The 16,779-nt window shown below is 36.5% G+C and overlaps 1 protein-coding gene across 1 annotated transcript; it reads right to left on the bottom strand.

Moving 5' to 3' along the window:
- Positions 1-203: 203 nt before the first annotated feature.
- On the bottom strand, positions 204-16,486 carry EREG (epiregulin). Its single transcript, XM_011360538.1, has 5 exons — positions 16,418-16,486; positions 4,868-4,954; positions 3,309-3,432; positions 2,282-2,431; positions 204-285 (listed from the first exon to the last, which is right to left on the bottom strand). The coding sequence occupies exons 1-5, from the start codon at positions 16,464-16,466 to the stop codon at positions 204-206; spliced, it is 492 nt and encodes a 163-aa protein (XP_011358840.1). The 5' UTR covers positions 16,467-16,486.
- Between the last annotated feature and the right edge of the window lie 293 nt (positions 16,487-16,779).

Genomic DNA, 16,779 nt, shown 5'->3' with positions numbered 1-16,779 from the left:
GTTTTCTTTCTATATTAAACAGTTTGTGTACATTATACAAATAGTCTGTCAAAAATAAAACAAAAATAAAAACTTTCCCAAGTATATTAAAAATATACTATTGTCGACTTAACATGACCCAACATAAATATTATTAATAAAATAAGAATATTAACATAAACAGGCATGCTGTGCATCGCGGCCCATAAGCTTGATGTCACCATTCAGACTTGTGGCAACGCCAGATCCTCTGAGGTCACCCTTTCATATTCCTTCTTTGATTCTTTACTTTTTTTATTTTTGTACCTAGAAATATTCAGAAATGAAACTGTTAGCACTGTAGTTAACAGTAATAAGAACGTAGTATATTAACAAAAGGAACAGATACATGGACTCAAAAGGTGCATCAGCATAGTGTTTCCAAAATGACAAAGGTGAATAGGTTTAGGTCGGACAAGGCAGAAAATAGAGAGAGAAAGGAGAGTGTTCTATGGTCAAACAATTTGGGAAGGAAATGATGAAACAGAGTTAAAGGACTTCTCAGAGGCTTTAACATGATCATGAAAATTGTAAAATTCTAAGCGAGCATGTGACCACATTTCAGCTTTGTTTGTTTGTTTGTTTGTTTGTTTGTTTGTTCTTTCTCTTTCTTCCCTTCCCTTCTCTTCCCGTCCCCTCCCACCCTCCTTCTCTCTTTCTCTCTCTCTCTGTGTCCCTCCTTCTCTCTCTCTAGCCCTAGCTCCCTATCTTTATTTCCCTCCCTTTCCTTCTTTCTTTCTTCTTTCCTTTCTTCCTCCCTCCCTCTCTTTCTTTCCCTATCCCCCATCCCTTTCTTTTCCTTCCTTCCTTCCCTCCTTCCTTCCTCCCTTTCTTCCTACCTGCCAACCTACTAAGGAACTAGTATTTTGATTATCATACTACATTATTACATTCTGCCTACCACATTGATATAATGCTATCACCACTAGTATTTATCAGGCACTAAGTAGGTGACTGACAATGCTCTAAGTGCTATACACTGATTATTTATTTTGTCCTCACATTACCGTTATCATCTTCATCTTACAGAAGAAGAAAGTGAAGTACAAGTAGGTTACATAGCCTGGCCACGTTTTCCCAGCTAGGATTCATAAATCTAGCGTGATTTGGAATTTTCATTCATTCATTCATTCATTCATTCATTCATTTAAGCCATCTTCCTTATATTTTGAGTTCATTTTCTACCCATTTTGGAATGAGGCATGTAGTCTTGAGGAAACTGCATAACGTCTATGCTTAATGGAAGAATAAAATTAAAAAGCCTTTGTTTAGGTTTAGTTCTGCCACTTGTCAACTGTATGAGTAGGAGCATGTCAATTTACCTCTCTAGGTCTCATTTTCTCTACCTTTATAAAGAAAACAATTGTAGTCAGACCTTTCACATGTATTTCAGATTTAATCATGTTCAGTTCTGGGATCATAACTAATTAGGAAGGCATTGTTTGACGAATACTTAGACTCAAACATGGACAAAATAAATTTAATTTTATAAAAGTAGCACACTTTCAGACCTTGAAATGTAGAAGTACACTACTTTCAGCTAAAAAAAGTATAATAATAAAAAATAAGGTAAAATAAAATGCATTCAAATCTACGCTGAACAATTTGTATCAGTTCTAAAATAAGAAGCATTTCATACAGGTATTTTAAAGGCAGCTGTTTATAACTAATTCACACTATTCCCATGTATAGTCCTAACCCTAATAGTACAGTATTATACATGAGGATGGAGTGTGGCTGTTTTAGGGGACTGACGAACTATTTTTTAAAAATAAGCTTTTATTATTGTCTGGAAACTCGTTTCTACTAGTCTGTCTTAAATTTTAAGATACTAAGTCTCTCATGTTATTAATTTACAAGGCTGCGTTTTATGAAATACCTAATAAACTAAATACAAATGGTTAAGTATAACTGGTATCATGGCTTATGGTTTACTTATGGTTTACTTTCACATGTATTATCATATTCCATACTGAAAATAGTTCTGTAATTAATGTAAGGTAAGGATTTCTATCTATTTTATGGAGGAAAGAACTCCAAGTTTGACTTGTATAAGGTCACATAGGTAATAAGTAACAGAGTTAATAATTGAATCAAATTCGGTTAGATGTTCTACAGCTAAAACTTCTTTACAGTTATCATCAATGCAAAGTCTATCTTATCTCTTTAAATAATACTTTGTCCATAGTTTCACCCAGTTTGTAAGTCTGTATTGTATAAAAGTAATTTATAAAAGCAGAATGTAAAAAAAACACTGGCTTACCATCTGCAGAAATAGTAAATGAAACCAGCAACTGTGAGAAGAAACAAGACAATAAGAATCACAGACAAAGCCACATACTCTTCGCTCAAGGGCTGTTGGACAGTCAAAAAGAAGTGCTCACATCGGACTCCAGCATAACCCACTTCACATCTAAAGGAAAATGCAAGAGAAAGATCAATTACTTTAAAAAGAAATTGTGCTTATGAATTAGTTTAAGAACTAATAATTGAGAAATAATTAGAATTAGAATTAATGACTAATCTCAAGAAATCAACATGGTTTTCCAAAAGTTTGCGAATTCAAAGACTGACTTAGAACTGGGCCAATGTCGATAAAAAGAGCTCTACATAGCTTTTAAACTGAATCGTGGTATAAAAATGAGTCTGGTTCAGCTACCAGGTGACTGCCAATCTAGAATAGTGTTTCGTAAGTTTTGTAGGTTTGAGGTGCTATTTGTCTCTATCGGTAGAATCAGTTCCTAAGACAGTGGCTGATATATAGGTCCAGTGAAAAGATTAAAAGTTTAGCTGCTTTTGTGGCAAGTATGAGATGGAGGCATCTGAAGCCCTCCTCAATCTGTACCCCTTAAGTATCTGTATAATTTAATAACTACTATTCCCTAATTTAAAAAATGGATTTATTAAAGTTTTTAATAGTATATACAAATTGCATGCTCATAGTACAGGGCTCTCCAAGCCCCGGGCTGTGGACTGGTACTAGTCTGTGGCCTGTTAAGAATCGGGCCACACAGCAGGAGGTGAGTGGCAGGCCAGAGAGCGAAGCTTCATCTGCATTTGCAGCTGCTCCTCAGCACTAGCATCACTGCCTCAGCTCCATCTCAGATCATCAGGCATGAGATTCTCATAGGAGCACCAGTCCCTGGTGCCAAAAAGGTTGGGGACCACTGTAGTACATATAAACTGTGCCCATGGAAATAGAGTAACATCAGAAGTGAGAAATAGAAAAAGAAATATAAGTTTTAAAAAGCTCATGTTTGTTTGTTTGTTTGTTGTTTCAGAGATATTACCTGCAGTAATTTTTACTCATGCCCACCAGGTAGATGCACTGTCCATGCAAACAGTAGCCATTATGGTCAGAGCTACACTTTGTTATCAACATTGGAGCCACACGTGGGTTGTTTTCTGTCTGAACTGTGAAGGAAATGGAAAATTGAACATATTCTGTTGCCTTCTTTGAAGCATTAATCAATCATCCCTTCATAATAATAAACACCAATCTACTGTAACAAAGCAGGTCAGGTGTCTGTCAGTTGAAGAGAACTTTCAGGAATAAGAAGTCTCTCTAGTTGTCCTACTCCCTGGACAATAAATCAGCACCTGACCCCCAAAGAAGAATGTCCAAACTAAATCAGACAAACTGAGGATTTACTACTCAAAGGGCAATGTTTAAGAAAAAGGTAAGTTTAAGAAACATACACAAAAATCATTATCCTCCATAGTTATTCAACTACCCAAAGTTCGTCTAATTTTTTTTCAGAATCTCAAAATATTCTGAAATTCATTATTCCAAATGGAATTGTAAGCTAAATTTATAAATTAATTAAAGAGTGCTTAGCTCTATAGTGGCTTTTAAGCCAGCAAACCTTGTGTTCATGTGCATTCCCAAATTTTTTAGGTTACCATCAAAGAAATCAAAGACTTCCAACATCTCTAACACTGAGACCTGAGCATGCATTAGACAAATCCTGAGTTATAAATGCCAGTTAGGTGAATACAACAATGAAAATAGGAACATTGTTAGCAGTAGTGTTGCAATGTATATGTAAAATTCAATTTAGAATGTTTTAGTTACTAATATGTGAATACTTATGAAATAATAAATTGCATCTTGATTGCAATACTCTTGTTCAAATAACCAAAAAAAGGAAGAGGAGGGCAGACCAAACCTCCAGAGTGCCCAGTGATGAAAGAAGTTAAAAGAAAAGGTGAAGATGTCGAAAATATCCTAGTTCCTCAGCATAACACTGCTCAGTGGCTCAGGATAACCCTTGACCGAGTGGCGCAATAACCTTTGACTAAATATAAAGCAGATCTCTCTTGAATCACATCTACGGTCATCTGGAATTTTTGAGAAAAAAAGACTGTGCATTATTTATCTTTGTATTCCTATACCTAAGCACCATGTTTGGCATAAATGTTTCTGAATGAATGCTGTGACTAGAAAAAAAAAAGGATTTCATTTGTTTCTCTTATGAAAATAACAACAAAAATACATTGATTATCTACTGTGTACAAAGGTTACATTTTCCTGTTTTGCCTGGGATCCATCCTCTAACAATGGTTCACAGCAAAGCTCTGGGAAATGGCCATAGGAATCTGATTTTCTTATTCCCTGTGTCTTTAAGATCAAATCTCTCCATGTAGCCAGATGCCCAGTCCTTCCCCACTAAGTGTTTCTTTATATAAGTTTTCCGGATCACGAGTTCATAGAGGGGATTAAAAATTCTTTCATTAACACGGTAGCTAGCCCGTCCCTTTTTTCCATCATGTATGGATAGTCTTTGTGTTTACATTTCTATTAAAAATGTATAATCCTTTTATGCAACACTGACAATGCTAGTCTTACCTAAAGCTGTGCAGTTATCTTCAGATTCTCCTGGGATACATGAAGGAATCACAGTTGCACTGAGAACTGCTTGGAGAAGATGGAAACCTATTTATGGAGAAAATCAAATACGTAATTAATGCTTCAAGGAAAGAAGCCTTAATCAGATTTCCGTATAACTGCAGATATTTTTAGTTGTTTTAATTATTTCAAGTATTTGATCCATTGAAGCCATAAAAAAAAAAAAAATAAGTCATGGAAACAAGCATAAAATTGAAAATAGGTGAACATCCAGCTCTTCGGTCCAAGGGTAAAAGCCTTGGCATTGCATTCATAGTTAGCGACAGATTTAACCTGCTTTAAACATTTTGCAGAAAATTTTTCAAGATCTGATTCTGAAGTTTGATTTTTTTAAGAAGCTTAACAATTAGAAAGTTAAAGGTTTCCACCTGTTTTACTCCAGGATGTGTTCAGAGCAATGCTCCAATGTAGAATCTATCACAAGAGAAGGTTTCAAATAAAAATCAGGTTCTATTTATGATGACAACTAAACAAGACTCTCAGCTTAAGATATACTTGTATAATTTAAGTGCCTAAGTTACTCTTTGCATTGTAAATGTAATCTAAGTCAGAATACATCTTATTTAATATGAGAAAAACCACACATGCTAAATGAACCACACGGAGCCTAGAATGCAGTTTCTGTCAGCCCAGGAAGAGTTTGAACAAGGTGTTTCATCATGTGTCTCCACTGAAAAGATAAATGTTGCAAAACAGGCACCAGAATGACTCAAGTAGTTTCTGAATTGCATAGAAAGCATAAGAAGAATGTTTTTAATTGCATGGATATTTATTAAAAAGAGTTTAGCCTCTTCTGTTTAAGAGTCACGTATTTGTACTTCAACCACTCTTTCTAGTTAGTCTCTATGAGTAATTGTTATATAAATAAGAATGGTAGTGGTAGTAGTAATATTGGCAGCAGCTAACATGCAGGCATGGTTCTATCCACCGTAACCGTGTTATCTCATTTAATCTTCTCAGGGATTCTTTGGGGAAGGTATTATAGTTGCCATTAGACATATGAGAAAACTGAAACATAAAGAGTTTAAGTAACTTTCCTAAGGGTGCATAGCATTCTGTTAATGGGCCACATTACAGAATTTGGAAATGGACAATAATACTAGAGTTTAATGGATATCACACAGAACAAAGGAGGGTAAATGTAATTGAAGCAGAATATTTAACCTCAAAGGAAGGCAACAAAGTACAGTAGAAAGGGAAGAAAACTTGAACTGTGTGATTTATTTTCCTTCCCTTATAGAGTTTTGGGGAGAATTAAATGAAATGATATTTTCTAAAATGCCTAACATACCAGAGACTCTCCTAAATGCTGCATACTCAACATCTAGCTTCTGGTGTTAGCAGTGTACATGGGTGGTGCCCTCTACTGGTCTGTAACAAGATTATAAATCTCTGGTGTTTTAAAAGATGATTTATATGTCATAAAGGATTTTATTTTTTCTCAGTCAGAGGAGGCATATATCTGTTAAGCAAATTGTACATTCTTCGGTACTAAAAACTCAATTATGCATCAGCATAACAATTTCCAAACTTGACATATAATAATCCTGTGAAGTAGTTATTAGCCCCATACAACATCAGTGCAGTTAAATAACTTGTCCAAGACCAATTATCTAGTGACCACGGAAGAGTTAGAAATGTGCCTTGAAATCATCTCATAATCTTCCGATGATTTGAAAATACTTTTCTAGAGGTTTGGAATTATCTCCTCTCCACTCTGTATTTCTCCTACAATACAAATGCTGCTTTGATTACTCTTATAGGGAAAACAAAATCTTTCTTAAATGACAAAGAACGGCTGAAGTTAGGATTTCATTGTCAGTTGAATGGAGATAGAAAAAGATGACTTTGTCTACATATCTTTTTATGGAGAATGAGCTAGATTCTCATCCAAGACAATTTTGTTCTATTTCTCAATGTATTTCTACCATGTACTTTCATGACTGAAGAATTAAACCCTTTAACATACAGTTTACTCAACACAAACTGGAGTTCTAGATGTGCGTTTTCACATCCTTGACACTCCTATTGCTCCATACTTAAAATGAGGAACTCTTTGGTGGAGACATTATCAATTCTCCTTCTAGGAAGGGGCAAGCTAGGTCTGTGTAAATTGACAGCTGAAGCTTATTTTTTTATCTTTTGCAGAAATCAGAAACTAGCTTTTCTTGTTTGGAATTGCTTATTGCTTACAACTGCAACCTGCAACTATTTTAGAATCCAGCTAATCATCTGGGGGGTTTGTTTCTCAGTCCTTTTTTTTTCCTTTTCTTTTTTTAAGGTTTTTAAGTCATTGTTAGTTTTTCCACTGTTAGAAAATTTGTTTCAGTTGGTCAGGCCAGAGGTGAAATATTTGTCTTTGAGAATTAGAGAATATTCAGTGCAGGGCGTGCCTCCACAACAACTGGGCTCTCCTAACCTGTGACTCTCCCTCGGACATAGTTCATTGCTCAGGATGGTTTCTGTGAGACTCACTACATTAATCCAGCATCCGGGTATTTTACAGATGAAATTATAAATAATTGTAAATGCATCTCTCAAATGAAACTGATTAGACTGCAGTTCCATCATGGATATGTGTAGCCTATAAGATGGCAAAATTGGTTCTAAATCATGTGTTCATCTGCATAACTCTACTGCTTTAAAACAGGGGGGTAGAGGAGTAAGTAGGAGTGATGGAAAGATTGAAAATATCCACGATGGAAGATTCTGATATCTACTGCCCTATGACCCTTAAGAATCACCACTCACTATTTTAAAGTCAAGCGGGAAAGGAATAGATGCTAAAGTCATATCCATATATTTCCTTAATCTTTCAGTTTCTCATGATTTTAGTGTTTTTGAACATAAACATGTCTCTAAGATTCGACTACAAATATTATATTTGAGTTTTTGATCCTTGGCCATGGGTTCCTGCTAAGGAAATAACTTGCTCTGATACTAAAGATTTTGGATAGTGTCATTATTTCAGAAAACAGGTCTGGTGGCAAGCTTTACATTGGTAGCTAAGGTACAAGGAATTCTGCTCAAAGTGAAATGAGGTAAATAATCCGTAAACTCAAAATTGGCAGTTGGAACTTCTACTTCGATACTGCTGTGAAAATCAAAATCTCTTTAGAGGCCATTTCTGTCAAATTTCTAAATTGGTTTTTGGAAATCTGAAGCTCACTTATTTATCTCTCTACTTTCATCTTTCAAAGACTGTGTTTCAGTGAAATCTCAAATGTGGCAGCAGGAAGTGGTATTGGTGACTCACAGGATACAAATCATCTACCCTATGAGTCAGGGCTGAGCCTACACCCTTATACAATATTAGGGACCCAATGCGTAGGAGAAGTTGAATACCATTACCTGAATGGGGGTAGCACTAAATGTCGTGGGCCCTGGGGCACTAAGAATGCTTGCCCAATAGTCAAGAGGCATGCCAAATGTGCAAAAAGTCCTTATTGCACATGGTTTCTTTTGACCTCGTTTTTTTGTTGTTGTTTTTTGTTTGTTTGTTTGTTTGTTTTATGGCCACACTAAGGGGCTCATCTAGAAGGAGGCAGGGACTTGGTAACTGGCTGACCAAGCCGAGTCAGCAATATCAACTGCAATTCTCAGGGATAAAATGCCTCTACTGAAAAACAATCAAGCACATAAAAATGACCCAAAATAAAATGAGATAGGTTACAGAATGAAAGGAATGAAAATAATTTTTCTAATTTAAACTTTTGTAATATTTAGACCAGAACAGCAAACTCATAATGAATCATAGTATTTTCTCAGCCCAAACAGGTAGCAAAATCCATTTTGTTCACACTTTTCTGTGGTCACATGGCAATCTACTCATGGACTGTTAGTTTCGTACCTCTTCCATGGCAGTCTATAATTTTAGGATTTGTCTGTAACATAGTAGGCTTGTTAGGTCTTGTATACTTTCAAGGAGTGAATATGCTTTCACTATTTCCAGATGCCTTTTTGTTTTAAATTAAATTCCACTGTTAGATAAAGTCTTGCTTCACCTTGGTTAAAATAACTGTAAATTTTTTTATCACAGATACTGAAAAGAACTACTGTCAGTACTTTCTAATAACAGCCTACTTTTCAGAGAATAATATATAGTTATATATAAAACCTTGCCTTCTTCCAGTTATCATTCTAGAAGTTTTTAATGTCAGCATTATAACTAAGCTTTATTAAAAACTAAATGTAAAAATCAACCATAGCTATTTGAGATAAAATAGGTGGAAACCAGACGTTGATATAATAACAAGTGACAAGTAAGTTATTTCTTTTACTTTTGAATTTTAAAAGATAGCTATAGGATCTTCCTTGTCAAGTGGCAAGAAAAGATTTAATAAGCCATGTTTTTCAATTCATAGGCTTTATACTTTTCAATTTTGATATTAATTTCTAAATCACACTTCCAAGTGCTCATATATTTTAGTCATCAAACAGCACTGTACTTAAAGCTAGTCAAATCAAGAATCTGTGAGTCAAAATACAGGGATATAGTTTATTTTACCCTAAAATTAGGTTTAAAGATGTATATCTTATTCAAAATGCAAGTGTGCTCATAATGCAGGAGAATGCATATCAACTCTTATATAAAAGGTACAATTTATATTAATCAGAATGTTTGTAATTTTGTTACTAAGAGCTCTAAATATAAGACTTGCAGCCCCTAAAAGCCAAAGATTCATTTCTAGAGTATTATTTCAAATGTTCTATTGGAAATATTTTTTTTCTTCAAGATAATATTATCTGGGAGGGTCTTTTTAGAACCTTTTTTCCCTTCACTCCCTTCCAACTTGCTTCTCACACCTATTCCTACAGATCCAATTCAGGAATTTAAATTACTATTACATTATTGTTTCAAAAGAAAAATCTCCTAAAAGGGAGACAGTTTGGATTATGAGTGTTTGTCGTTTGCCTTCTTTCCATTATGGTCATATTGGGGCTTGAAGCTTTGAATGCTTGATGACATTTTTAGAAACCTATTCACTTTCCTTTTATGCATTCCTTTTGGAGGCCTATTACCAAAAATGAATTTTTGCAAAAGAATAGAGTTTTAATCAGTAAGCATTCAAAAAAAGAAGACAAATATATAAAAGGTAATTTTAAAAGCCTCAAAACTAATTACTTTTCCTTCAGAGGACCTGCATAATGCAACTAGCACACTGGAAGCTGCTGAGAAATTTTATTTTATAAAAATATATTTAACATTGAAGACCTCAACTTCACTGAGAAGCACATATGCATCTGTAGTATGATGGGAGGGGCTTAGTTACATCCAGTGAATAGAAAAAGAAAGCAGCTGAGCCTATAATTACTTTTAGTAACTATATGTCTCTAATTACATTTGATTAATAAATATCTATTGAAGTTTTTCTAGGTAAAGATATTGAACAAGATGACAAAAGAAAAACTGATTCAAAAGATATAGCTCCTGTCCTAAATAGAGTTAATGGGGCTAGACTAGGGGATGAAGAAGAAAGGAGAGAATTCATAGATGATGCCAAGTTTATGGCTAGAATTCATAGATGATGCTAAGTTTCTGGTGCCATTAAAAAAAACAAGCAGACCAGCAGGTTTGTGGTGGTACTTGCAACTGGTAGACATGAAGGGAAGACATAATGAGTGAAGAAATTTGGGTTTTAGTAGATATATCATCTACTATTTATAAGGTACTTGAGAATACAGATCTTAAGTAAAAGAATAAGAAAGAAGTTGATAAAATCTATTTGAAAATCATATGAGGAACTATCGCTTTTAAAGACATAGGGGTCATTCAAATGTTTCAAAGTAAATAGTATGGAATAGAAAATAACAGAATTTTGGGACACAGGTGATGAGGAGTGAATAGAAATGGCCATAGAAATTGGAGAAAAAAGGAAGGTCAGTGTAATGGGAGCCAAGAGATCAGAATCATAAAAGGAGGCATGGAGTGGTCAGCAAGGCAATGATAGAAGAGGAAAATATGAGTGATTCAATTATAAGTAAGAGTCATCGTTATTCAGGGCAAATGGTGCTAAAATCAGCAACAAAAATTGCTAAGTTGATTTTTTTAACACACTAGAATTATTTTTATATTTGCATCCAACTTACCATTAATATTAATTTTATTTGCCTTGGTAACTCAAGCACTGATTATTCCAACTGTGAATTATGATTGGTGATGTGTTATGGTAATGGAAACACATTAGAGGCTAGCGGTTCTAAACCCAGAGTAGTTTTGTCAACATGGACATTTAGCAAGTTCTGAAGACATTTTTGTTGTTACAATTAGAGTGGGCAGAATGCTACTGACATCTAGTGAGTTCAGACCAGGGGTTGAGCTAAACACACTTGCAGTGCATAGGACGGCCCACAGCAAAGAATTATCCAATTCATCATGTAAATAGAGCCAAAACTGAAAAACCCTGCATTAGATCCATGAAGTACGAAGTCTCTCATACTTCAGTTCTAGTTCAGATACTAATTTTATTTCCTGACAGGTGAGTTTCCTTAACTCTGAAAACAGAGACCTAAGAATGGGGTAGAGAAGAAAGGGAGATAGAATTTAGATTAGATTACTCTAAAGTTCTTTCATGTCTAAAAAAAGACTTTCTTTTACTGACTACCCATCATTTGGTCATATCGATCTCCCCCCACCCTTCCTCCCCACCGCTCACACACACACACACACACACACAGTGTGTGTAATTCAAAATATGTTTGTATTTTGTTAGGCACGCCATAAGTGAATGCAGTCTATATTAAAAGATAGAAATGGGAAAAGGAGGAAAGAATAATTTTTAGACTTTATCAGAAATGACAAATTGAATTTTCAAAAACTATTGCCTAGTCTCAAAATATTTTCAAGCAAGCACATTTTCAAAAGATAGCTGGTTGAATCAAAACACAGTGGTGAGAATTCTAAAGTATCAACCTAATCATCAATCCAACAAACATTCGAGTGTCTAATATTAGTCTATCACAATGTGAATGATAAAAAATGAGTACGACATCAGCAAAGAGAGACAGGGCTAGATACACACTGACAGTGCGAGGTTAAAAGAGCAGAACCAGAGAAATGGGAGAGGTATAAGGGGGGTGGGGCAGGCTGCACATTATTTTTGAGTGCTGGGAGAAAGGTGAAGGGAGTTATCACAGAAGGTTTGACACTTCTATTCAGTCTTAAAGGATGAATAGAACTTTTACCAAAAGTGAAGAATGAGGTGGGGGGCATCCACAGTAGAGGGTGTAGCCTATTCAAACATGGAGCTTTCCATGCTGGGTAACTCATTCTTTTTAAATTTACTTCCTTATTTGTGATATGGGGATAATAATATTTGTTATAATAAGGATCAAATGAGGTATTTTGCAAGAAAGTACTTGTTGATGATGATGTCAACAGCTCTAATTTTCAAAGTGTTATTATTTTCTAATATCTTATTTATGAAATCCATATACAATAACATGAAAACATAGCTATTCTAAGCTCCATTTTACAGATAAGAATACTGAGGATCATAGGGGAATAAATCTTTCTGAAAGTATGAAATAAAAGAACTGGGGTGTGAAACCTGTGCTCTATACACTATGTCTGTTGATTCAAAACTATAAAGTTTGACACACATAAATGCATATGTATGATATATATGTATAGATGTGATATTATGTATACATATCATAAATACATATATAAGAGAGAGAGGCTTTTCCCCTTATTCTGGGGATTTTTAAGTCACTTTCATGCCTCGTTTAACATTCAAGATTTTTGTCCCAAGAAATTAAGGGCTAACCTTTTTTTCTGGACAATTATCAAATTGTCTTGTGTATTACATATAGTATCCTAGCTACTTGAATCATTACTTTAACCTAGAATGTCATTGAACCTTTATTTACCTTGTAACTAGACATCCAGTCTTACGTAAACTGCATCACCAGAGGACATTGAGTCTGTCACATTACTTCATTAGTTCAAAGCTTCCAGAATTGCCATGCCAAGGCGATGGCTATCAAAATGCTCCTCCCAGAAGATCTCCTTATTACAGCTTTAGGGTGTCTCCCCATTGTCTTTCAAAGAAATGTTCCCAGCAGCAGTTACAGCCATATTAATTAGACAATTTGCATAGTTCTATATTCAGTGTTAACACTTACAGCTGAGGAAACCTCACCTTAATTCATAGTCTTTTTGAAGAGGATTTCTTACATGACATTTGCACCTCCTGGGTGACTATTAACCAGAAAATGGGAGATTCTTGGGCAAAAATGGACAGAAGACATTCAAAGTGATTATGTGAGTATTGTACAATACTTTTTTTTTGACCAAGGTAGTATGTGTATTTTCTCACTGTTAATAGAAATGTGCTATAGATTCCAACTTAGTCCCTTATCAATGCTATATTTAATTCACGATAATATAAAAAATACAGAAAATAAAAAGAACACAAGGATCCTTCTCTTTAATTGCTTTACTTAATATATATCTAGGCAAATATAGAAATGAAAGCATCAGTCAACTGACATCAATGACTGCTTCATAATAAAAGTCATTTCCTGGAAACTGTGAATTAAAAATGCTGAATGTAGGTTAAGCAAAAATTCAACATATTGTAACACAGCTTAAGAAAACAGTCACATCTTTTCTGTGCCTGATTTTGAGCGATACATGAAGATACCATTTTTCCACATAGGTCTGTCCCTGTAAGAGGTTCTAAGCACAGGGGCAGCCCTTAGACTACACTGGAACTTCTCTAGTAGAACCTGATATTTTTACTAAGCTCCTGATAACCTCAGACCTTCTGACTCCTTACACAATGTTCCAGAATGATTTTGCCATTCTCTCCAAGTCCTTGTAAGGTATTCGAGCCTTTGTTTCTTCATTTGTCAAACTGGGCTAATCATACATACCTCTTACAGTTATTTTAAGGAGTGAGGATATATGTGTAAAGCATCTAATATACAACGTGGTTGGCTCACAGTAGGCATTTGGTAACTGTTAGTTTCCTTCCCAACTCGGGATTTGGACCCCAGTGCAGAACCACATACACCAATTACCCAAGTTGTTCATATGGCAAGATGAAGTGCAAGGCAACTAGGGTACCTAGGTCAAAATCCAGACAGGAGGGGCCTGTCATCATGTTTTCTGCCTATGATGTGTCATCTCAGGTGTGCTAAAAAACACTCAGCAGCTCATAAACTCTCAGGGTCAACAGGATCGGAAGTGAGCCAATGTCTCATTGCGATCCATGCTTCTCATATTTTCAAGAAAGAATATTTATTCTGCTCAATCTCTGTCATTGTGCAATGAAGTAAGGATAAATTATCTTGACGATGTCATTCAGGAACATGCTCAAAAGCCCATTTGGGTATCAATGAGAATGTTTGATTTTAGATCAGAGGCTCTAAACAGTAATTGCTGAACTCAAGGTAGAACTTCCTCCTCTTTACTTGGGAACAATCACAAGATTAGAAATGATAATTCAGTTCTAAAATTGTAGATTATTTAGAAATGTACCTAGTTTGGGGTATCTCAACCCTTTTACTTATGTTCTGTAAGCTAAAAACACTAGCACATTCATGTGTGAACTTTCTTAATTTAGTCCTGCTTTTCTACGAGACTTTGGTCATAGTTTCCCAGTACATAAAGTAAGAACATCAGTATCAAATATTTATAAAATTTAAAAGTAACCAAATGATTGTGTGTGTAGCAATTAAAATCTGCATGTGTTGGAGGCAGAGGGTGGCACTGAGGATGTCTATATATTTTCCAGTCATAAAGACATACAAATTCCAAAAATGACAATAACAAAATTCTTTTTTTGAAGGATAGTCATTCGGAAAAAAGCATTTCTAGGTAATCTTATGTTTGGAGGGAAAAAAAGCATTTCAGAAATAGCAGGTAGCCCTGTCTATTTTCTGTGTGCTTGGGAATAAAACTATTGTACTTGCATACCTGCAAAGAGTGTAGAGATTATGATATAGAACTTCAAACAGGAACTTTCTTAGTGGCAGAGAAATATCTAAACAAACTGGGAAAACAGAAACTGACCTAGCTCATTTGGAAATGGGCTTGGCAGCTGATGAAATAGGTGAACTATAATTAAGTAATGCAATAAAGGAGTTAAACACTTTCATGACAACAAAAACACACACGACATATACTACGTGGGTAGTAACCAGGTTATTCATAGGCTCTCGGCTGTCTCAAATTAGAGTATTCAATGAGTGTCCCAGAACAGACACTTGCATTGTCCAGATGCAACATTACAGGTGGGGGGAAAAAGAGCTCAGCCATTCTGACCTCTAGGTTAATTTCTAGCTCTGGGAAAACTGTGACCTTTCTAATTTTATTCTTTTCAGAGAGACTTCAAAACAAAGATAGCAAAGCCACATTATTTACTCAGAATCTTTTAGGAAGTCATTCTTAGCACAGTTTTGGTAGAAACCATAGGTCTAGTTTCCATTTACATTCTTGAACTTGGACCAGTTCCACTGTGCATAGCATGAATTTCAATAGATCTCCCAAACCCTGAGATTAGGCGTGTGGAAATGATAATTTAACTGTCACATCCTGCACGAGTGGGTAGTTAGGTGAACTCGCCTCATTGCTACTACAGAAAGAATGTGAGACTGGCAAGTTTTATTTCCTTATTTAAATTTTCACATACAGCTCCAAATTCCACTTGAAGTTTAAGGAGTTAGGGAGAAGCAATTTTTTTTTTTTCTTCCAAAACCAGGAAGGCTACATAAGGATTTTTTTTCCCTCCCCTTTCCACAAGCACTATATCATGTCAAATAGGAAGACAGGCATTAAAGTACACTCAGCGATTACAGGCTATAAGGTACAATGAGCAGCCAGTGAAAAGCGCCTGACATGTCTCTCTCTGCGCAGGCTGCTGGGGAAACCAGAAGCGGCAGGTGTTAGCGTCCAAAGGCAGCGAGGAGCGCGAGGACCCGGCCAGGTCCTTCCTGGTCCAGGTACGCAGGAACACCATTTGAATTCCGTCGCGTCTGGAGCTCCAGCAAAGCTGGCTCCCCCGACGCCAGAGCCCCCAGAAGCTTAATCAGGCTTAGTTTAGAAAACAGAGGGCAAGACAGAAGGAAAAGCATTTCTTTCCAGACGGTCTCCTAAGCGCGGGTCTCAACTCTCTTCCCGCTCCCCGCTCCCCTCCTCCCCCAACAAGAAAGAGCACAAGTAGAAATGTCTTTGGATTCCTAGAATGGCAAATTTACAAATGAAAATCCAAAAGCTTTTCAACTTTTTATTACACCTATCCATGCATAACACGGATACCAATCAATAGTTAATTTATCAGTGAAAAGCATTTTTAACGCCAATTTCCCTCTCCTCGACCTCACTCCATTCCATCTCCCGCTGAGGGAAAAACGAAGTCGCATATAAGAGACATCATTTTAAATGAGTACACTTTAGCCTGGTGAGAAACTCCAGTGTTAAGTGTCAAATGACAAATGAAACGCGGGCCGCATTAGCCTTCTCGGCGGCGGGCAGACGCTTACCCAGGCAGAGCAGCAGGGCGGGACCCTGGCGGGCGAGGTGCGGCTCCATCCTCCTCCCAGCCGAGAGCTTCGGCGGAGGCAGCGGGCTCCGCGGCTGGGCGGCGGCTGCGGGGAACGAGCGCAAGTGCCCGGCGGGAGCGGCGGGAGCGCGGCGGAGAGCCTGGAGGGCCGCACGTAGGCACGTCCCTCTGACACCCGGTTTCTCAGGCAAGTGAGCTCAACCGTCCCGCGATGCGACCTTTATAAGTCTGGGAAGGAGCCTCGGGCCTAAGGACTTAATAACGGGGTGAGGTACAAAGTGTCCAGAGTTTCATAATAGGCCCCGCGGGTGAAGTGGCAGGAGGAGTGTCCGGAGGACTGTC

The sequence above is a fragment of the Pteropus vampyrus genome, unplaced genomic scaffold (assembly GCF_000151845.1).
Source record: "Pteropus vampyrus isolate Shadow unplaced genomic scaffold, Pvam_2.0 Scaffold56, whole genome shotgun sequence".
NCBI classification, from domain to species: domain Eukaryota; kingdom Metazoa; phylum Chordata; class Mammalia; order Chiroptera; family Pteropodidae; genus Pteropus; species Pteropus vampyrus.
Note: the sequence above shows the minus strand (reverse complement) of the source record. Positions and strands in the feature narration are given on the sequence as shown.

Bases quoted from the DNA above. Each gene is read 5' to 3' on its own strand.
- EREG (XM_011360538.1), bottom strand. From the start codon at position 16,466: ATGGAGCCGCACCTCGCCCGCCAGGGTCCCGCCCTGCTGCTCTGCCTG. The intron at 4,955-16,417 runs GTAAGCGTCTGC...CTCCATAAATAG, and splicing joins CGCCCTGCTGCTCTGCCTGG to GTTTCCATCTTCTCCAAGCA. The intron at 2,432-3,308 runs GTAATATCTCTG...ATTTTCCTTTAG, and splicing joins ATGAGTAAAAATTACTGCAG to ATGTGAAGTGGGTTATGCTG.